This window comes from Sceloporus undulatus, chromosome 9 (assembly GCF_019175285.1).
Source record: "Sceloporus undulatus isolate JIND9_A2432 ecotype Alabama chromosome 9, SceUnd_v1.1, whole genome shotgun sequence".
NCBI classification, from domain to species: domain Eukaryota; kingdom Metazoa; phylum Chordata; class Lepidosauria; order Squamata; family Phrynosomatidae; genus Sceloporus; species Sceloporus undulatus.
The window spans coordinates 16,864,540-16,882,866 of record NC_056530.1 but is presented as its reverse complement, the minus strand read 5'-3'; the positions used below and the strand labels follow the sequence as shown (position 1 = coordinate 16,882,866).

The 18,327-nt window shown below is 42.1% G+C and overlaps 1 protein-coding gene across 1 annotated transcript; it reads left to right on the top strand.

The window, feature by feature from the left end:
• The first annotated feature begins 4,324 nt into the window (after positions 1-4,324).
• On the top strand, positions 4,325-14,641 carry LOC121915848 (IgGFc-binding protein-like). Its single transcript, XM_042440419.1, has 9 exons — positions 4,325-4,392; positions 4,853-4,927; positions 6,036-6,089; positions 6,602-7,831; positions 9,481-9,821; positions 10,618-11,191; positions 11,392-11,996; positions 13,186-13,753; positions 14,137-14,641. The coding sequence occupies exons 3-9, from the start codon at positions 6,038-6,040 to the stop codon at positions 14,526-14,528; spliced, it is 3,762 nt and encodes a 1,253-aa protein (XP_042296353.1). The 5' UTR covers positions 4,325-4,392; positions 4,853-4,927; positions 6,036-6,037; the 3' UTR covers positions 14,529-14,641.
• Positions 14,642-18,327: the final 3,686 nt, after the last annotated feature.

Below are 18,327 nucleotides of genomic sequence, written 5' to 3'. Positions count from 1 at the left end.
CTCCCAAAGCACCAAAGATTCTGGATTATTATTGGGAAAAAGGCCTCAGCCAAACATCACAATAAATCAACTGACCTGACTCTTTGAAAACCTTGTGGAAGAAGTGGGGACATTCTTGGCCTTTATAAAAATGTAGTTGCTGTTATGGTGATGTGCAAGAACTCATCATGACACTCCCCACAAGAATTCACACATGATTTGCAAGATGTATGGTGTTTTGTTAAAATAAAATTAGCACAGACCAAACAATGCAGGCAACTTAAATGTACACATTTTTCAAACATCCACATAGATATGGTTTAGAAGGTAAAGAGAAAGGCATACATTAGCTAAAATGCACAAGTAAATGTGCACATTGCAGAAATGCATTAAAAACTGCATTTTAATTGCCATGAGTTGGGGTCAACTTGAAGTCAGTTGACAACAACAGTTCTGCATAACCCTCTAAATGCAGTGATTCCCAAGACAATCCCATCTGCAGCCTGTCTCTTTCTGCTTGATAAGTGAATTGGCAGTAGCCCACAGTGTTATACGGTGTAGCTCAATGACCTTGGCTTCTAGCTTTGGCAAACATCCTCTTAAAAACAATTAGAGTTCCCTAACAGACCATTTCTTTGGAAGGTCAATAACCATTAACACATAAAAAACTTCCCCAGAAATCAAATGTTTATTTGGAATGAAATTTGGGTCATTTTGGTACTCTGAACTGTGGAAGTCTGTAGCTCATTTTAGAGCATGCTTTGCATGAAGAAGGTTCAACATTCAATCCCCAGGATGTCCAAGCCTGGACAGAGGTTCCCATATGAAATCCCAGGAAACTACTGCTTATCGGTGTCTGGAATACTGACATATTGCTCATAAGGCAGCTGTCTATGTACTATGCATCAGAGGCCCTGCTATATATATTCCAAAACACACGGCAGAAATAATATAGTTTGGGACCGCTTTAACTGCCCTGGCACAGTGCTAGGGAATATTGGGAATTGTAGTTTATTGTGGCACCAGAGCTCTCTGACAGAGAAGGCTAAATGTCTCACAAAACTACAGTTCCCAGAATTCCGTAGCATTGAGCCAAAGCAGTTAAAGCAGTCTCAGACTGGATTATTTCTGCAGTGTGTTTTGGACCTTGATCTGACTAAAGAGAATGACTAGATTGGCATGTACACAATACAAGACAGAGACTCTTCTGTAGCAGCAACCTCCATTTTAATTGAGAAGCAGACAATATATTATGTACTCTTTTGCTGGGTCTTAAGTAAAATGTTAGGTCCAGGTTCTGAGGACCATTGAAGAAGATATTTCAGTAGATTCCTTTCCTAAGTGCTTTCTCATTGCCATTGTCAACAACAGCTTCTGTTCCTACACTTCCTCACTCACCATTGCTAGCACTTGCTTGCTTTGTAGGCTGAAAGCTGATCAAGGCTCACCTGCAGTGCAGAATTAATGCTGCTTGACCCTGCTTAAACTGACATGGCTCCATCCTATAGTATCCTAATATTAGCAGTTTGTTGAGGCATGAGAGTTCTTTGATAGAGAAGGCTACATATTTAAGAATTCTATAGCATTAACCTATAATTAAAGTGGCATCAAGATGCATTATTTCTGCAGATTAAGGGGCTGTGCTGACCGGCCATAAAGGCCGGCCTGGGGGCAGAGTTGCCATATGCCAAGACGCAGCACCAAAGGAGTGTCTTAAAGCCATGGCACCATGGCTATCATGCCCTGGAAAGGCCAGACCAGGGCCGCAGCGTGTGGTTGCCACGACCCTGATCTGGCACAACTCAAGGCGGCTGCAGGATGCCCCTTAGGTTTATCCAGTATTTTTGGTCCAGACATTTATATTATCTTTAATTCTTTCCTGTTCCATACCTAATTTTAACATCACTTTCTATAAAGTTTGGCTATTAGATGTTTGCTTCCACTTTATATAGTTGTCTCTAATTCTGTCTTTTTCACTTGTACACCTTCCAAATTCAAATCTTGCTAAAATCTCCTATGTAGCTGATGACAGAGGAACCAATGACATTCTATATTTTTTTAATAATTCCCCTCTTGATTTCATTTAATACAGTGGGCCCTCGCCTTATGCGGGGATCCATTCCGGATCCCTCCGCGTAAGGCAAATTCCGCCTATGCTCAAGCCCCATTGTAAACAATGGGGCTTGTGTACGGCGGCGCGGTGGCGCACAGGGCACAACGGGCGCACGCGCCCATTCAATTGAATGGGACGTGCCACCCCTTCCGCCCCGCGTGTGCCCCGTGGCTTGAGTGCGTATGCTCAAGCTGCGTAAGGCGTGCCAGCGTATGACACGGCCTGCTGTACTTGCCTTCCTGTATCTTTGATATTTCTCTGTATGTTAGCCCATCACCTCTATGTAGTTTCTCTTTTGTGAAATGCATTGTGTAGTGAATCATAGAATCATAGAATCGTAGAGTTGGAAGAGACCACAAGGGCCATCTAGTCCAACTCCATTCTGCCATGCAGAAACTCTCAATCAAAGCATCCCCCATTGACAGATGGCCAACCAGCCGCTGTTTAAAGACCTCCAAGGAAGGAGACTCCACCACACTTGGAGGAAGGAGTGTGTTCCACTGTTGAACATTTATTTTTGTATTAACTTCCAGTCTGGGTTACTTTTGTGCATATTCAATCACAGATCCATACTATCCCATTTCCATATCCATCTGCATTTCCTCCTTATTTAAAGGTAACTTCACTGGCTGCTTGTTTCCAAATATTTCTTCAGATGCTATCACCTTTAAGGGTTTTTTGGGAACTGATGGATGAAGTCACAGCAACTTATAGCTCTGTTGCATGATTAGATTTGTTCTAATAAGAACATTAGGCAGATCTCCTTTTAATTGATGTTGTGCTGCTTGCAAACATGTTCTTCTGGCTATTGTAACACTGAACTATGTTTTAGAAACCTTTTAAAAAAACCTGCACAATGACCTCCTAGAGATGAGACTGGAGTTTGTTACAGCCATTAAGCTCAAACTGGAAAGCCAGCCAGCTCCTTTTCTCTAGGGGTTGTGATGGGATGGCTTCATACCTCTTGCATTTGCCTTGCCAGTACACCCAAACCTTGGGGATTGTAGGAGATTCTCTGGAAGTTCTTTGGAAATGAGACTCTTGACCTTCTTCCCTACAAAAGGAGAAGAAGCAGATTAAAAAGTTAGAGGGGGAGCAAGCAGCTGCTTCTCTCTCATTGTGCTTTGTCAACCCAAGACAGATCTGAGCAGAAGGTAAGAGACTCCTTTACATTGTGCCTTGTTATATTGATCGGCCACTCCTGCTGTAAAAAGGTGACACAGTGATGCAGAAAAGTATTGAAACAGATCTGGATATTGGCCAACTGACTGGGGGATTTTGAGTGTTATAGTATAAAAAGGAAACCATGTTGAGCTCAGGACTTAAACAATGTATGATGTTAGAAGACCTAGTTATTTATAGCAGGGGAGCGTTCCCAGATCTAAGGGTCTGGCTCCTGTCCTCAGGGTAAAGGAGGGATTTCTGGGTAAGTACTGCCCTCAAAATGTGTGCACATTCCTCATTTGCTAGACTTTAGTGTTCCTTGCTGAAACAGTATGTTCTGCACAGCTATGGTTGATGCTTAATACATCATGCTTTGTAACACCATTAGGGCCTAGTACTAGGTCTCATGTTTTGGACTTAAAATGATGAGGTCTGGGAAACTTCTGACCTGGGAACTCTAGGAGAGGGGAAAGTTTAGGACATCATATATTTTGGACAAATACCCAGCTACAATGGCCAGTGTTAAGGCATTATATGGTTTATAGTCCAAATTATCTAGAAGACCAGTGATCCCCCAGCTCTGGTTATAGCAGGATTGGCAGCAAACATACATAAAGTTCAAGAAGAAGTAGTAGACAGCTGCTGTTTCGATGCTGAAACAGGTAAAAGCAAACTGCTGCAGCCTCTCATAACTTGTATAGTCTTCATCATTAACTTTTGCCACATTGATCACTCTCTGATGCTGCTTGGTTCTGATATATCTTCATTGGAGGGTCTGCTGTGCTCATAGAATCATAGAGTTGGAAGAGACAGCAAGGGCCATCCGGTCCGACCCCATTCTGCCATGCAGGAAATCTCAATCAAAGCATCCGCAACAGATGGCCATCCAGCCTCTGTTTAAAGGCCTCCAAGGAGGGAGATTCCACTAGCTTTGGTAAAGTCAGGGACAGCTTGTATGGTTTTGGCTTATTTCTTGCATTTGCCCTGCCAATAAAGCTAACCTTTGGAATTATAGGCAGTTCTGTGGAAACTGTTGTAAGGCTTGGATCTTTTTCTCTACAAAAAGGGAGAGAGAAGGAGCACAGACAGCTCCCTCTCTGTTTTGTTGGCTCAAAGGCAGATCTACTAGATTAAAGGTAAGAGACTTCTCTGGATTGTGTTTTGTGAAGCCAATGAGCTGCTTTTTGTTGAACTGCAAGCTATTCAAGGGCAAAGTAGTGTGGTAAAAGAAAAGGTAAAGTAGTGGAGCAAAATAGTGGAGTAGTGGTTAAAGTGTTCAGTTGGGACAAGGGAGATTCTTGTACCTGCTGAAATAGATGCTGCTGCTGCTGCTGCTGCTGATGATGATGATTTTATTTCTCCCGAAAGGATTGAAGCGGGTTACAACAATAAATTACATCAACAACATATACAATACACATAAATAAAAATTATATAACCCCCTTATCCCTCTATTATAAAACTAAAACTAGAAGACTCATTGGGGGATCTTTAGCTTGCTTAAACTCACAGGGTTTTTATGAAGACAAAGGGTGGGAAGAGACGCAGAAACACCATGCATGCCATCTTGAATGTTTTTATTTTATTCTATTTTAGTGATGACCTGCTTTTATTCCTGCCATGGGACCCACTGAAGGAAAGTTGTGACAGAGGTATCACTAATAGTTAAAGGTAAGCAACAACCCTTTGATTCCAGCAATCTTTCTCAATCAGGGGTCAATAATTCTATTTAAGAAGAATCTCCATCTGTTGCTGCTGCTGCGAAAATAGCTTGCCGATTCTCTGTACCTTTTGCTCTGCAACGAACATGAAATTGTCATTTTCTATTCTGTTGATGATTTTTTTTAAAAATGCAGACTTCTAAATAATGTTGCCAGTTGCAAGTAATGTTGCTGAGGCTACAATGGTTGCACTTAATCTGGGGGAGCCCCTTCTCTAATATGAATTAGTGAATATAACAGGTTAATCAAAAGAGACCGTTAAGGCTCAAACTTTTAGGAATATGATCCATACTCTCCAACATAAGATGGAGGCCAATTAACATCACAGTGTGGTCAAGATGGCAAAAGTTATTAATGTGGACAAGACACTGGGCAAGATCCTCTTCTCTGCATTCCTGGGATAATAATAACTTCTTTTGCACTTTGGAGTCCATTTGCAGCAATTGAAGTAAGATGAGGACAAAGGGGAAAAGTAGGGAGAAGAGAGAGAAACTGTAACATTTTACAAGCAATTGAAAAAGTGAGACAACAAGGGATGAATTGGAATGTGCTGCCAAATTGGGAAAGCTGGAGGATATGAAAATCAGGGGCTTAACAACTGTAGCATCCCCTTTATAAAATCTATATAATTATGTAGACATAAATAAAGCAGACAGACAGAAAGACGACTGACAGACACACAAGCTTCAATCCAGTGGTTATTTCCAAATACAGTCCTTCCTCCGTTTTCATGGTCTTCGGACTTCCATCCCTTGCTTATGTGCAAGGGATGAACGGAGGGAGAATGAATGGGGCACATGCCCATGGCATACACCTGCATGCGCCTGCTCACCCAATCTATATTCAAGCCAATAGGGCTTGAGTATAGGCGAAGCTCCATTTTTGCGAGGGGGTCCAGAATGGATCTCTGTGAAAAAAGAGGTGAGACTGTAGAACAGACCCACTGAGTTAATGGGAACTGGTAGGTCAACACTTGTGTAAGTTTTCACAACAAGTTGTCCAAATCATAATATGTTTTTATGTTAATATGGTTTTCCTTTCTTTTTTTTGGTGTACAGCCATGGCTATGAAGAGGATTGTGTTCCTCTTGGCTGGTTTGGCACAATTATGTGGTAAGTAAACTGGGCTGGAAAGTGCTTTTTTATTTTCAAAATGACTATCCAGCAAGTGTGCCTCTTCTTTGGTGTGTATGTCTATGCATTAAAACAAAAAATCTGTATCTGAACAGAACTTCCCAGTGTTTATGTGATATATAACAAGGAAGGAAAGTGGGGACCTGATGTTTATACAGTGGGGCAATGCAGACTGAGGTCCAATACACACTAGAGAAATAACCCAGTTTGTGACCTCTTTAACTGCCCTGACTTAATGCTAGGGAATTCTGGAAACTGTAGTTTATTGAGATATTCAGCCTTCTTTGTCAGAGAGCACTGGTGTCACAATAAACTACAATTCTCAGGATTATCTAGCACTGAGCCAGGGCAGTTAAAGCAGTTTCAAACTGGACTATTTCTGCAGTGTGTTTCTGTGTCTCATCTGTATTTCAAATGTGGCTGCATCATTCTTGAATGTGCGGTATTATGGTCAGTCCCTTTCTGAATAATCTCTCCGTTGTTTCTTCCAGGGTCTCAGGTAGCAAGTTCTCATGGGAAAACATTTGTCACAGCTTTCATGCAAAACAATCAGAAAAACCTTGCAAATGAACCCAGTGCTAAGCATGAACTCCTTATTACTGGCTATTCTCCTAAAACCATGGTGAGAGTTACAATAGGTAAATCTATGTATCGGAGAACCTTCCCTCTCAATGAAGGGCGGACAGTGACAATAAAGCTTCCTAACACCATAGAATTGTTGGGGACTGAGCTCTTTGATGGGACTGTGTTAATCGAAGCTGATAAGGATATCTCCATCTTGGCTCGCAGCCATGATGGGTCTTCTGTTGGTAGTACAGTACTTTATCCAGTTCAGCAGCTTGGCACACTATATTATGTAGTAACCCCAGTGGGTGACAAAGCAAATACTTTCAAGGAATTTGTGGTTGTAGCCTATGAAACTTCCACCAGAATAAATATTTCCCTGACAGGGGCTGTGACATACAAAGGCAATGGTTATCCTTCTGGAAGCAGGCTTGTTGCTCACCTTGAAGCCTTCCAAGCAATCCAGCTCCAAAGCTCAGATGATTTGACTGGCACCAAAGTTGAATCGGATGAACCAGTGGCAGTTTTGAGTGGACACAGCTGTGCCCAGGACAATAAAGCCTGTGACCATGTTGTTGAACAACTCTTGCCCACCCCCAGTTGGGGTTCTTTCTTCATTGTCCCTCTGTTGTCGTTCCAAAATAGACATGGCACTGTGTATGTAGTAGCCTCTCAAAACACTTTCATCAAATACCAACATGGCCATATAGAGAAGTCCCAGGACATGGAAGCTGGACAAGTTCTCCAGTTGGACCATCAGTCTTCTGAACCAATGTACATTTCGGCTAACAATGGAATCCAGGTCCTTTTCTCTGCTGTTGGTGCTGCGGATCAAGACTATGGCTCTTCTCTCATAAACATTCCAGCAGTAACAAGCTATTGTGTGTCCCACAACACTGGCGGAATGAGTCAGTATGACAGATTTGCTGTCATCATAGCCAAAACCTCAGAATCCAGTGGGATCATGTTAGAGAAGGAAGGCATTGGAACCCTACAGTGGAGACCAGTCCCAGACACAGAATATTCTTGGGCTGAACACAGTTTGAGCAAAACAGCAGATGTATTCTCCCTAGAACATCCCAGTACTCCTTTTGGGCTTTTCATCCTTGGAGTCTCACAGAATGATGGCTCAGGTTCAATGGCAGTTTGCACCACTGGTAAGTATTCTGTATACAAAATGTCTAGGGTATTTCCCCCCCAGTGAATTAATAGTTTCACTATTAGACTTGGATGCCAATTCTGTCATTCCAATAGGCACTGAATTTATTTTAAATGCAATTGTCTGTCTGTCAGTGTGATAATATTGGCATCTATAACTATTTAAAATACACCTTGGTGCTTCCACCAGCATTTTTATTGCAAATTTCAAAAGAGTATTCTTGCTGGGTAGAGGAAATCTTTTGAAATGCATCCTATGTAGTTGAACTACTTGTGGAGGTTGAGTGTCTCTAATCTGAAAATCTGAAACCTTTTGAACACCAACATGATGCTTTGAGGCTTCAATTTTGGAATATTTTGGATTTTTGAATACAAGTAGCATAGTGCACACTGTATTTACATGGCTGAAGAGAGACACAATACTAGAGGGAGAGGTGAGAAATGTGCAAGGTAGATAGAGATGAGAAGATATTTGAAATGGTGGGAGGTTTGGATTTGTACTAAGCATTATGCTTGGATTCCTGCCATTTCACAGATTCTTGTGTCTATGTCCAGCCATATCTCTATCCAGCCTCATGTCTCTCTGCAGATTTGCAAATACAGTATGAACTATGCTATTTGTACCTTTATTCCAAAATCCCCTCAAAAATATAAAAAATCGAAACGCCCAAACATTTCTGGTTGCAAGCATTTTGGATAACAAATACTCAACGTGTATTCACAAATGATTAAGCAGTACTAATATCTTTTCCAGAAAGCACAGTCCTATGCCATGACTCTGTGTAGAATCAGTACTTTCATAAAGCCTTTAAAAATGGACATCCCTTATTTCCACCCAACCCCCTGTATGACACATATACATTTCATGACATGATCAAAACTATGCCAGACTCATGTGTTCAATGGACATATAAAAAATTCTACTTGTGTAGAGATCAACAGTCTATATACAAGACTGTATCTGATTTAGTCTGAAGTTAAATTATTTTCTTTACCATTCTTTCATATATGTATTAAAAGCAGATGAAGAGCATAGTGTGACGTTTTAGGGCAGGGGAGTGAACCCATGACCCCCCAGATGTTGGACTCACATAGCCAGTGGCAAGGGATGCAGTTGCAATCTAACAAGATATGTACGTCTACTTATATATGTGCAGAAATATTTCTGAACTATCTAATATGGGTACAGGATCCCCACCACACTGTGAATGATATTGTATTTATGCTCGTTGGATTCATTTGTTTCTTGCTTTCCTTGAAACTTGGTGCAGTCCACTTGCTGTGAACTGGCACTGGTTCACAGACCAATGCTTTGAGCAGCATTGGTGTAAAGATTCAAGCACTGATCCTGTATGTGAGGTGTACAAACTACCTGAAAAGATTGTCCAGAGCTGTCTTTAATTTGCAATGCATTCAAAGAGTGCATTGGAGAGAGATGGAGTCTCCTTCTTTGGAGGTCTTTAAACAGAGGCTGGATGGCCATCTGTCGGAGATGCTTTGATTGTGAGTTCCTGCATGGCAGAGAGTTGGATTGGATGACTCTAATGGTCTCTTCAAACTCTGCGATTCTATGGTTTTAGGAGTATTTCCACTTTTAAAGTAAATGACTATAATTCCATGCAATGACACAGCAGTTGTTCCTTTCTAGGTGAGCCAGTTGCTTCATGCAGCTTGATCCAGTGCAGGAAGGAGGAGATGTGTGAGATCCAAGACAAACGTCCAGTGTGTGTGGCAGGGTCTGAATCCACTTGTTGGGCCCAGGGAGATCGCCATTATCACACCTTTGATGGGAGGAACTTTGACTTCAGAGGCAGCTGTACCTACACCATTGCCAAGACTTGTAGCCTGGATGGTGATGTTCCTTCCTTCAGCATTGAAGCCAAGAATGAATACAGAGGCAATACTCATGTTTCTTATGTTGGTTTACTGACAGTTACTGTCTATAACATCACCATCTCTATCACCAGAAATGAGATTGGATTTGTGAGGGTAAGATATGAAGACAAAGATATTTCATTTCTTCTGATTTTCTGATTTTTAAGGGGTCACTGCATCAGAATACACTTCATTAATTCCCATTCTTTAAGAATAATGACATCACTGGTGCTTGGGCTGCATGCATGTGATACAGCTTTTTCAAAAGTTTCCTCTTTCTCAGGCTTTAGGAAGAAAACTAATATCCAATATTCTTTCAAGTCTGGAAAGAAACATATTTCTATTTTGCTATTCCAGACTTCTTAGTTACATTTTCTTCCAAAACTGATTACATCTGAATCTAGTCCCTTTGCTTCTGTTTTGTTCTTATGCTGTGACAATAACATCAAAAGCTTTGATTTCGCAACATTCTGCCTTTCTTTAAATTCTTGCTGAAAAAATCAGGCATATTCTGAACCATCCATCCCTTTAACCTTTCTGTTTACTTCTGTTTTGTTTTTGCAAGCTCAACATTTCTTTACTTTTCTTTTTCTTTGCAAACTGAAATTACTTCTGCAGCTCCATGTTTTGCATTAGTTTCTCCCTTTTGGAACTTCCTGCTGAGAACTGCCTGTCATTCATGTTCATCTGATGATAAAACAACTATTCATGCTTAGAGGAACAAACACTAGCATTCTGATTTTAACACTGATGTTGGAAGTTGTTCAAATGACTGCCAGTTACAAGTGAAAATGTAATCAGTATGAACTATGTGGATGTCCTCTTCAGAAAGTTCCAGCAGGAAAGTCCATTGGCATCACAGAGGTTGGTGCCATCCACGCCTCTTGGTTGTGCTTATTCTCTCCCACAGGTGAATAACCAGCGATCCCGCTTGCCCATCTCCATGCATGAAGGGAAACTCCGTCTCTACCAGAGTGGGGGTGCTATCCTGATGGAGACTGACTTCTCCCTGAAGGTCTCCTATGACTGGGATGACTCTTTGGTGATCACAATACCAAGGATGTTTTCAGACAGTGTGTGTGGCCTTTGTGGGAACTACAACAATGATCCTGCTGATGATTTCACCACTCCCAGTAGAACCCTGGCCTTCAGTCCAGTGGAGTTTGGGAGCAGCTGGAAGGTGGACGATGGAGACAGGTTCTGCTGGGATGACTGCCCAGGGGGTTGCAAAAGCTGCTCTCCAGAACTAATCAGCAAATATACAGCAGAACCATTCTGTGGCTGGATCAGCAAAGGAGGGAGCGGCCCATTCAGCCAATGCCATGCTGTGATCAGTCCTGAGATCTTCCTGGAAAACTGTGTCTATGACATCTGCATGAATGATGGCCTCAAAGAAGTGCTGTGTGAGGCCCTAAAGAACTATGCAGAAATTTGCCAGAAAGAGGGAATTGCTGTTTCTGACTGGAGAATGGCCACTGGATGCTGTGAGTCTCCCAGGGGGTTGAATGGAAGGATGGGATCAGAACAAAGGGGTCCCTTGTAATGGAGACATTCCCATGTGTGGTATCCCCTTATGGACTGGATTAAAGCAACGGTTCATCTTCTGCCGTTCCCTCTATGTGCCTTTTCACTATAAGATGCCTTTTTAAAACTTTTGGCTTATTTTGTCTTCTTCCTTCCACAGCCTCCTTCGTCTGCCCTGCAAACAGCCAACACAAGGCCTGTGGACCTGCATGTCCTACGACCTGCAATGATGAGTCTCTTCCCAGCAGCTGTGCCTCATTGCCTTGTGTGGAGACCTGCCAGTGCAATGAAGGCTTTGTTTGGGATGCTGGGAAATGCATCCCCAGGGCTGACTGTGGGTGCCTCTTTGAGGAGAAGCTCTTCTCTCCTGGGGAGCAATTCTGGGAAGATGGCAGCTGCACAAGGCACTGCACCTGTGACCCAGAGACCAAACGGGTGACCTGCCAGGCAGCCAGCTGCAGGAGTGGGGAGCAGTGCAGGGTGGAGGATGGCATCCAGAATTGCTATCCCACCGATTATGGCACCTGCTATGCTTCAAGGGGCACGCATTACAGTACTTTTGATGGGCAAAGGTTCAACTTCCAGGGCACCTGTGTATATCAGTTGGCAGGTCTCTGCGAGAAGGGGAGAGATCTGGTGGATTTCCAGGTTCTTGTCCAAAATAGCCATCAAATCAGCCATTCTGCAACCTTCCTGAAAATGGTGGAAATCAGGCTTGATGGAACAGTGATTGTGATTAATAGAGAACACCCAGGAAAAGTCGTGGTGAGTTTATAGTCTTCCTTTTTGAAAGGCAGCTCTTTTTAATGGCTCACCTCACTCCCTTTCACGTCTTCATCCTTATTTGAAACTAGAGCAGAGCAAGTGAGCTCTGTTTTGAGATCCAGTAAGAGATGCCCCCCCCAAATGTACAACTGAAATCTGGACCCACATCTAGTTTGCTGCTTAAAATGCAGATGAGAAAAAGAAAGGTATGTCTGTCCTGGTCTCCTTTCATGTCAGGGTGCAGTTAACGTTGAACTGAAAGAGGGATCCCTCATTAAATGATCCATCATTTAAGACATCTTGTATCCACAGTACTACCAGTTTAACTTATATAAATATATTTAAACAAATTCTTTTGTTTCGACCAAAAGAAAACCTTCCAACTTTATCCAGCAAATATTTTTATCTACTAAATTTGTACTGTGGAATTATATCCAATTTCTTAATTCTATTTTCTCTTATACACTCCAGTAACTTATCCTGCACTATTTTCACAGTTGAAAACCATTCTTCATTAATCCTATTAATAGATTTATTTTTTAAAAGATGTGTCAATTTTTCCATTTCTATGTAGTCAACAATTTTTTCAAACCATTCCAATAATTGAGGTATCTTGTCAGTTTTCCAGTTTGCTGCATATATTGTTGTGGCCACAATCAACAAATAAAATCTTTTCTTTCCTTCAGATTTCCCCATCTCTTTATCTATTATTCCCAAAAGTAAATAAATTTAGAAAGACCAGTGATAATAACCTTTGTCCTCATTTGGGAAGAGCCTGCTCTTGGCTGCCTGTATCTGTGTTTGTGTGATATCACTTCCCAAAGGTGCTTATACTGTGGTTCATGCCAACCATGTCTGAATTTGCAAGGATCTTGTCTGAAAGCAGAGACAGTGAAGAGAAAAAGATTGACATATGCCATTTTTATTTTGATGGTTCCAGAAAGTGGGGAAACAAGTTAGAAAAGTTAGAACTGCCTTCTTTTGTACTGCAGCAAACTTCCAACCAAGCAAAAATCTCTTATAAAGAAATATGAAGGCTGTTAATTGAAATAACTATGTCCACCAGAGGAGATAAAATGAGCTTAAATTATTACACTGATATATTTTGTTTTCCTTTATGTTCTGGGCATTCCCTGTATTACAAAGACTCACCTGAAATTCCCATCTCTTTCTTTGTGAATAATTGTAGGTGAATGGCTTTTTGACCAACCTGCCTTACAGGACTGGAAACGGGAAGATGCTCATCTATAGGAGAGGGCAAGAGGCAGTTGTTCAGACTTATTTCCACCTGACAGTCACCTTTGATTGGCAAAGCCATGTCACTGTAACAGTGCCCAGCACTTATGCCAGTGCCCTTTGTGGTCTCTGTGGGAACTTCAATGGCAACAAACTTGATGAGATGATCATGAAAGATAGAGAAGTGACCCTGAATCCATCAGCTTTTGGTCAAAGCTGGAAAATACGGGAGGTACCAGGCTGTACTGAACTGGACAAAGAAGAGTGTGCTGGGCTGTCAACCCTTACAAGCCGCCAGCGGCGTCTTGGGAGGGACTGTGGGCTCATCCTGTCCAAGAGAGGTCCCTTCCAAGAGTGTCACAGCAGAATTGATCCTGAGGAATACTTCCAAGATTGTGTGTATGATTCCTGCTTCTTCAAAGGCCAACAAGCTGTGATCTGCCAGGCCATTGCCAACTATGCAGCAGCCTGCCAGGCAACTGGGGCAACCCTTGAGGCTTGGAGATCTGACACCTTCTGCAGTAAGTGCAAATGGTCCAGAGTAGATTTTCTGGGTGAAAAGGTGCATAGTCGTTATGTGTTCAAAAAAGCACAATATGTTTTTCAAAGTACAGGAATCATGATTTTTTTTTAAAAAAATTGAAAGACAAACATTTTATTATTCCAGTGCCATTTTATTATTTGCAAGGTTAAAGGCTAGCAACTCTGAAGAGAAAATCTGCACATGAAATCAAATGCAAGCAGTGCACTAAAGGCTTGCTCTCAGTCTGAAAGTTGCTTTCAAATTAAGTTCATGCAATCTTTATACTCTCATTTTTAACATGCCAACCTGGAATGAGTGATTGATTTACCATCTTAGATCTTCCCCTGTCTTTTTACTTTTACTGTTCTTTCCAATTTCCAGGTATTTCATGTGGCCTGAATAGCCACTATGAGCTCTGTGCTCGCAGCTGTGCCCAGAGTACTTGTGGCAGCATCTCTGTCCCACTCCCTTGTTCATCCAAATGCCAGGAAGGCTGTGTTTGCAATGAGGACTTTGTGCTGAGTGGAGACCAGTGCATCCCCATGTCCCAGTGTGGATGCCTCTATCAGGATCACTATTACTTGGCAGGAGAGACTTTCTACCCAACATGCCAGAAGCGTTGTGTGTGCCAGCCTGGAGGGAGCGTGAAGTGTGAAGCTGTCTCCTGTGGGCCTGATGAAGAATGCAGGTTGCTTGATGGCATCCAGAAATGTCACCCGACTGGCAACGCTACCTGCTCAGTTTTTTGGCAACCCTCACTATCTTACCTTTGATGGGCTGTACTTTAATTTCCAAGGGACCTGTGCATACACCTTGGCTACAACTAGTACAGAAGATGAGAGACTGAATCCATTCACAGTGAATGTGGAGAATGAGTCCAATGGTGATGGGAAGGGCTCAGTTACTAAGGCCATCTCTCTCATGGTGTACGGTGTCACAGTGACTTTAGTGCAGAACAAACCAGGACAGGTGAAGGTGAGTTTGTGCTCCTAGGGAACAGCTAATTTTAGACCCTTTAGCCTTTGTGGTAGGGAATCATGGGTTCTCCAGATACTTTGAAGTGCTGCTACCAGAATTCCTTATTTGCCAAACTGGCTGGCTGGCCTTTCTGGGTACTGGTGTCCAAAATATTTGGAGGGCCAAAGGTATTCTGGTTGTGTTTTAGCTCCCTCACCTGATATCTGCTATTTTATAATTGGGTGTGAAAGGCAACAGTTGGAATAAACTGTTATGTTCTCTTATCCATAAGCATGACTACTTCACAGAACAACAGAATAACAACAGGGGGGTCCTCTTTATCAAGGGTAATAGCATTTTCCAACCTCTTCTTATGACCCCTTTGAAGTAATTGCCTGGAATGAACCCATTACTGTTTATATTACTCATTATTATGTCTGCTCTGTTGTTGCTAACCTCCCTCAAGTCAATCTCAAATCATGGTGACCCTGTAGATGAGTCTTCTCTTCTCCCCTACTCTGTTCAGGTCTAGTAGGCTCAGGCCTGTGACCTCTCTGACTGAGTCCACTGAAATGGCATGTCATCCCCCTCTCTTTCTTCTGCCTTCTAGCTTTCCTAGCATTATTGTCTTTTCTAATGGTCCATGCCTTCTCATGATGTGCCCAAAATATGACAGCCTCAGTTTAATCATCCTGGCTTCCAGGGAGAGTTCTCAGTTTTCAATAAAACCCTAAGAATCCGTAAGAGAATAGCATAAGCATCAAAAGTTCTAATGCAAGGGCTTCTAAGCAGGCTTGAAGTTCTCTTTAAAAATATATGGTAAAGGTAACTAGAAAGCATTATTTCTCATATCAAATAAAATAATGGTTTCTCCATTCATTTGGCTGTTTTTCAAATTTGCCTGCACTATACCCTCTTTACTCCCAAACTGCAACTCATTATAGATACCTACATGATTTGGGACTTATTACTTCTGATTATTTCTTAGAACAAGAAGTCTCTTCAATTGTTTTCTGACTATCAGACATGGCTTTCAAAAACAAAATAACCTGTCTCAATACAATTCTTTTTCTCTTAGGTGAATGGTGTATTCCAGCCTCTTCCTGTGACCCTTTCTATCTCCAAAGGACAACTTAGAGTCTACCAGCATGGCATGAAAGTCTTGATACAAACAGACTTTGGCCTCACTGTGGGCTACGACTTGGTTTACCACATGATAGTCACTGTCCCGGGCATTTATCGGGATGAGATGCGAGGCCTATGTGGCAACTACAATGGGATAAAAGATGATGAGTTCCTTCTCTCTGATAGCAAGACAACTTCTGATGTAGCTACATTTGGGGCAGCCTGGGAAGTTTTGATCTCTGGGACAGACACATCCTGCTCACATGAATGTTCTGGGAGTGGCTGCCAAGTCTGTGAGGAAACAAAAAAGGACATTTTCAAGCAACGTACATACTGTGGGATCCTCACTGCAACGGATGGCCCCTTTAGAGCTTGCCACAGCCAGGTGGACCCCAATGTATACCTCAGTAACTGTGTCTATGATCTGTGCCTGAGCAACGGGGACAGCCCAGCCTTGTGCCAGAGCATTCAGAGCTATGTGTCTGCCTGCCAAGTGGCCGGAGTGTCTGTCCAGCCCTGGAGAACTCCATCTTTTTGCCGTGAGTACTTGAATAATTTTATTTATTGGACCATATATCAGACTTGAATTGCTTACCATTCAGCTTCTTCAGATGACCACTGTATTTACCCCTTCTCCCCAATTTCCTGCCCATTCGTATAGGGGTTATCTAACTAATCCATGTTTCCCTCTAATTTAGCTCTCAGCTGTCCAGCCAACAGTCACTATGAAGTTTGTGCCAATCTCTGCTCCTCCAGCTGTGCCAAGATTTCTGACCCCCAAAAATGTCTGGAGACCTGTGCAGAGGGCTGCCAGTGTAATGATGGATACTTTTTCGATGGCCTTGGCTGTGTTCCTGTAGAAAGTTGTGGATGCTTTAAGAATGGACGCTACTACCAGGTAGGCTTGTCTTTGGCGACTGCATCCATGGTCCCACTGGGAAATTGGCAGAGCATAAATCTCCATCAGTGTACTTCAGGTAGTGGCCTGAAGTGAGGTCACCTCCTCCTTCTTCACAATTGAGTGGTTGTCTGGCTGCTTTTCCATATCTGAGGCAAATGTGTGGTGGGAAGTGGTTCTGGATGCCTCCATGAGAAAGATCCAAGGAGGTACTTGTCCTGGATTAAGCAGAGGTTATGCCAGCAGAAGCCACCAATAGGCATCTGGACATATTCTCCCACCTTTTTTGTTGTTTGTAGTCCTTCTGATCATACATTTGTCTTACCTTGCTTGGCTCTAGAATTTCTCAGGATCCATTTTACGGGAGTCAAGCTTTTTCTTCTGTCTTTGAAATGTGAAGGAAGGAAATGAAGTGTTGAGCACAGGGACCTTCCAGCCTAACCAGTCCTTTCAGCTTTGAGCTCAGCAGGTTCATAGGTTTATTGCAGTGTGCCTTCAGGTCAGTTCTGACTTGTGGCAACCCTAAGATAATGCTTGCACAGGTTATTCTGAGGCAAGATTTGTTCAGATTGACCTTGCTGTGAGACTGGGAAAGTGTGACTTGCCAGAAGTCACTGAGTGGGTTTCCATGGCTGAGTGGGGAATCAAAACCTGGTCTCTAGAGTTTTCGTCCACTGCTGAAACAAATGCTCAACGCTGTCTTTCAGGGAAGGAAAAGTCCTTTGAATATCCTGCATTGCAGCAAGAATGCATAATTTATTCTCTTTCTCCACCATTCCCATATTTCTAATCACTTTATTATATTACTCCCACCAGCCCAATGAACAGGTTCTCCTGGACAAATGTCAAGAGCGCTGCCACTGTATCCCAAGCCAGGGAGTGACCTGTGTGACCCACAGCTGTGCCACTGATGAAACCTGTGAGATCCAAGCTGGAGTCATGGACTGCATGAAGAAGGGTAACAGTCATTCATTTAATTCCACTAGCTGTGAGGAATGTTGAACAATTTCATTTCCCCCCTCATCCTTGACATGAAAAAGCAGGTCTTGACATATGGGGACATCTTGTTAAAGAAACTGTCACATACCCATGTGGGATTGAAAAGATCCATGCTTTACTTGTCAGCAGTAATGATACCATCTGGATGGGGTGTTGGGTAGGGATTAATTTTATATTTTATTGTATTTTTAAATGTATTTTAATGTTGTAACCTGCCCAGATTCTTTGTGATTTGGCGGGCTAATAATAATAATAATAATAATAATAATAATAATAATAATAATTTATAGCCCGCCCAATCACAAAGAATCCGGGCAGGTTGTTATTATTGTTGTTGTTGTTGTTGTTGTTGTTGTTGTGATAAGAATGTATGCTAACCTTTCCCAAACCCTTTCCTTAAAGTTTCACCAAAAAGTCCTAAAATGTCATTGAAAAACATTCTTAACAACTTTGAATTTTGCCCAGTGTGGAGAAAGCTTCTCCATATGTATGTATGTATTTATGTACGTATGTATGTATTACTTTGTTCACATGTAAAAAGATAGATAGATAGATAGATAGATAGATAGATAGATAGATAGATAGATAGATAG

What these genes read in the sequence shown, in the direction of transcription:
- LOC121915848 (XM_042440419.1), top strand. Translation starts at nt 6,038, where the DNA reads ATGGCTATGAAGAGGATTGTGTTCCTCTTGGCTGGTTTGGCACAATTA. An exon ending in TGGTTTGGCACAATTATGTG is followed by an intron (nt 6,090 to 6,601) that starts GTAAGTAAACTG and finishes TGTTTCTTCCAG; the next exon opens with GGTCTCAGGTAGCAAGTTCT. An exon ending in GAGAATGGCCACTGGATGCT is followed by an intron (nt 11,192 to 11,391) that starts GTGAGTCTCCCA and finishes TTCCTTCCACAG; the next exon opens with CCTCCTTCGTCTGCCCTGCA.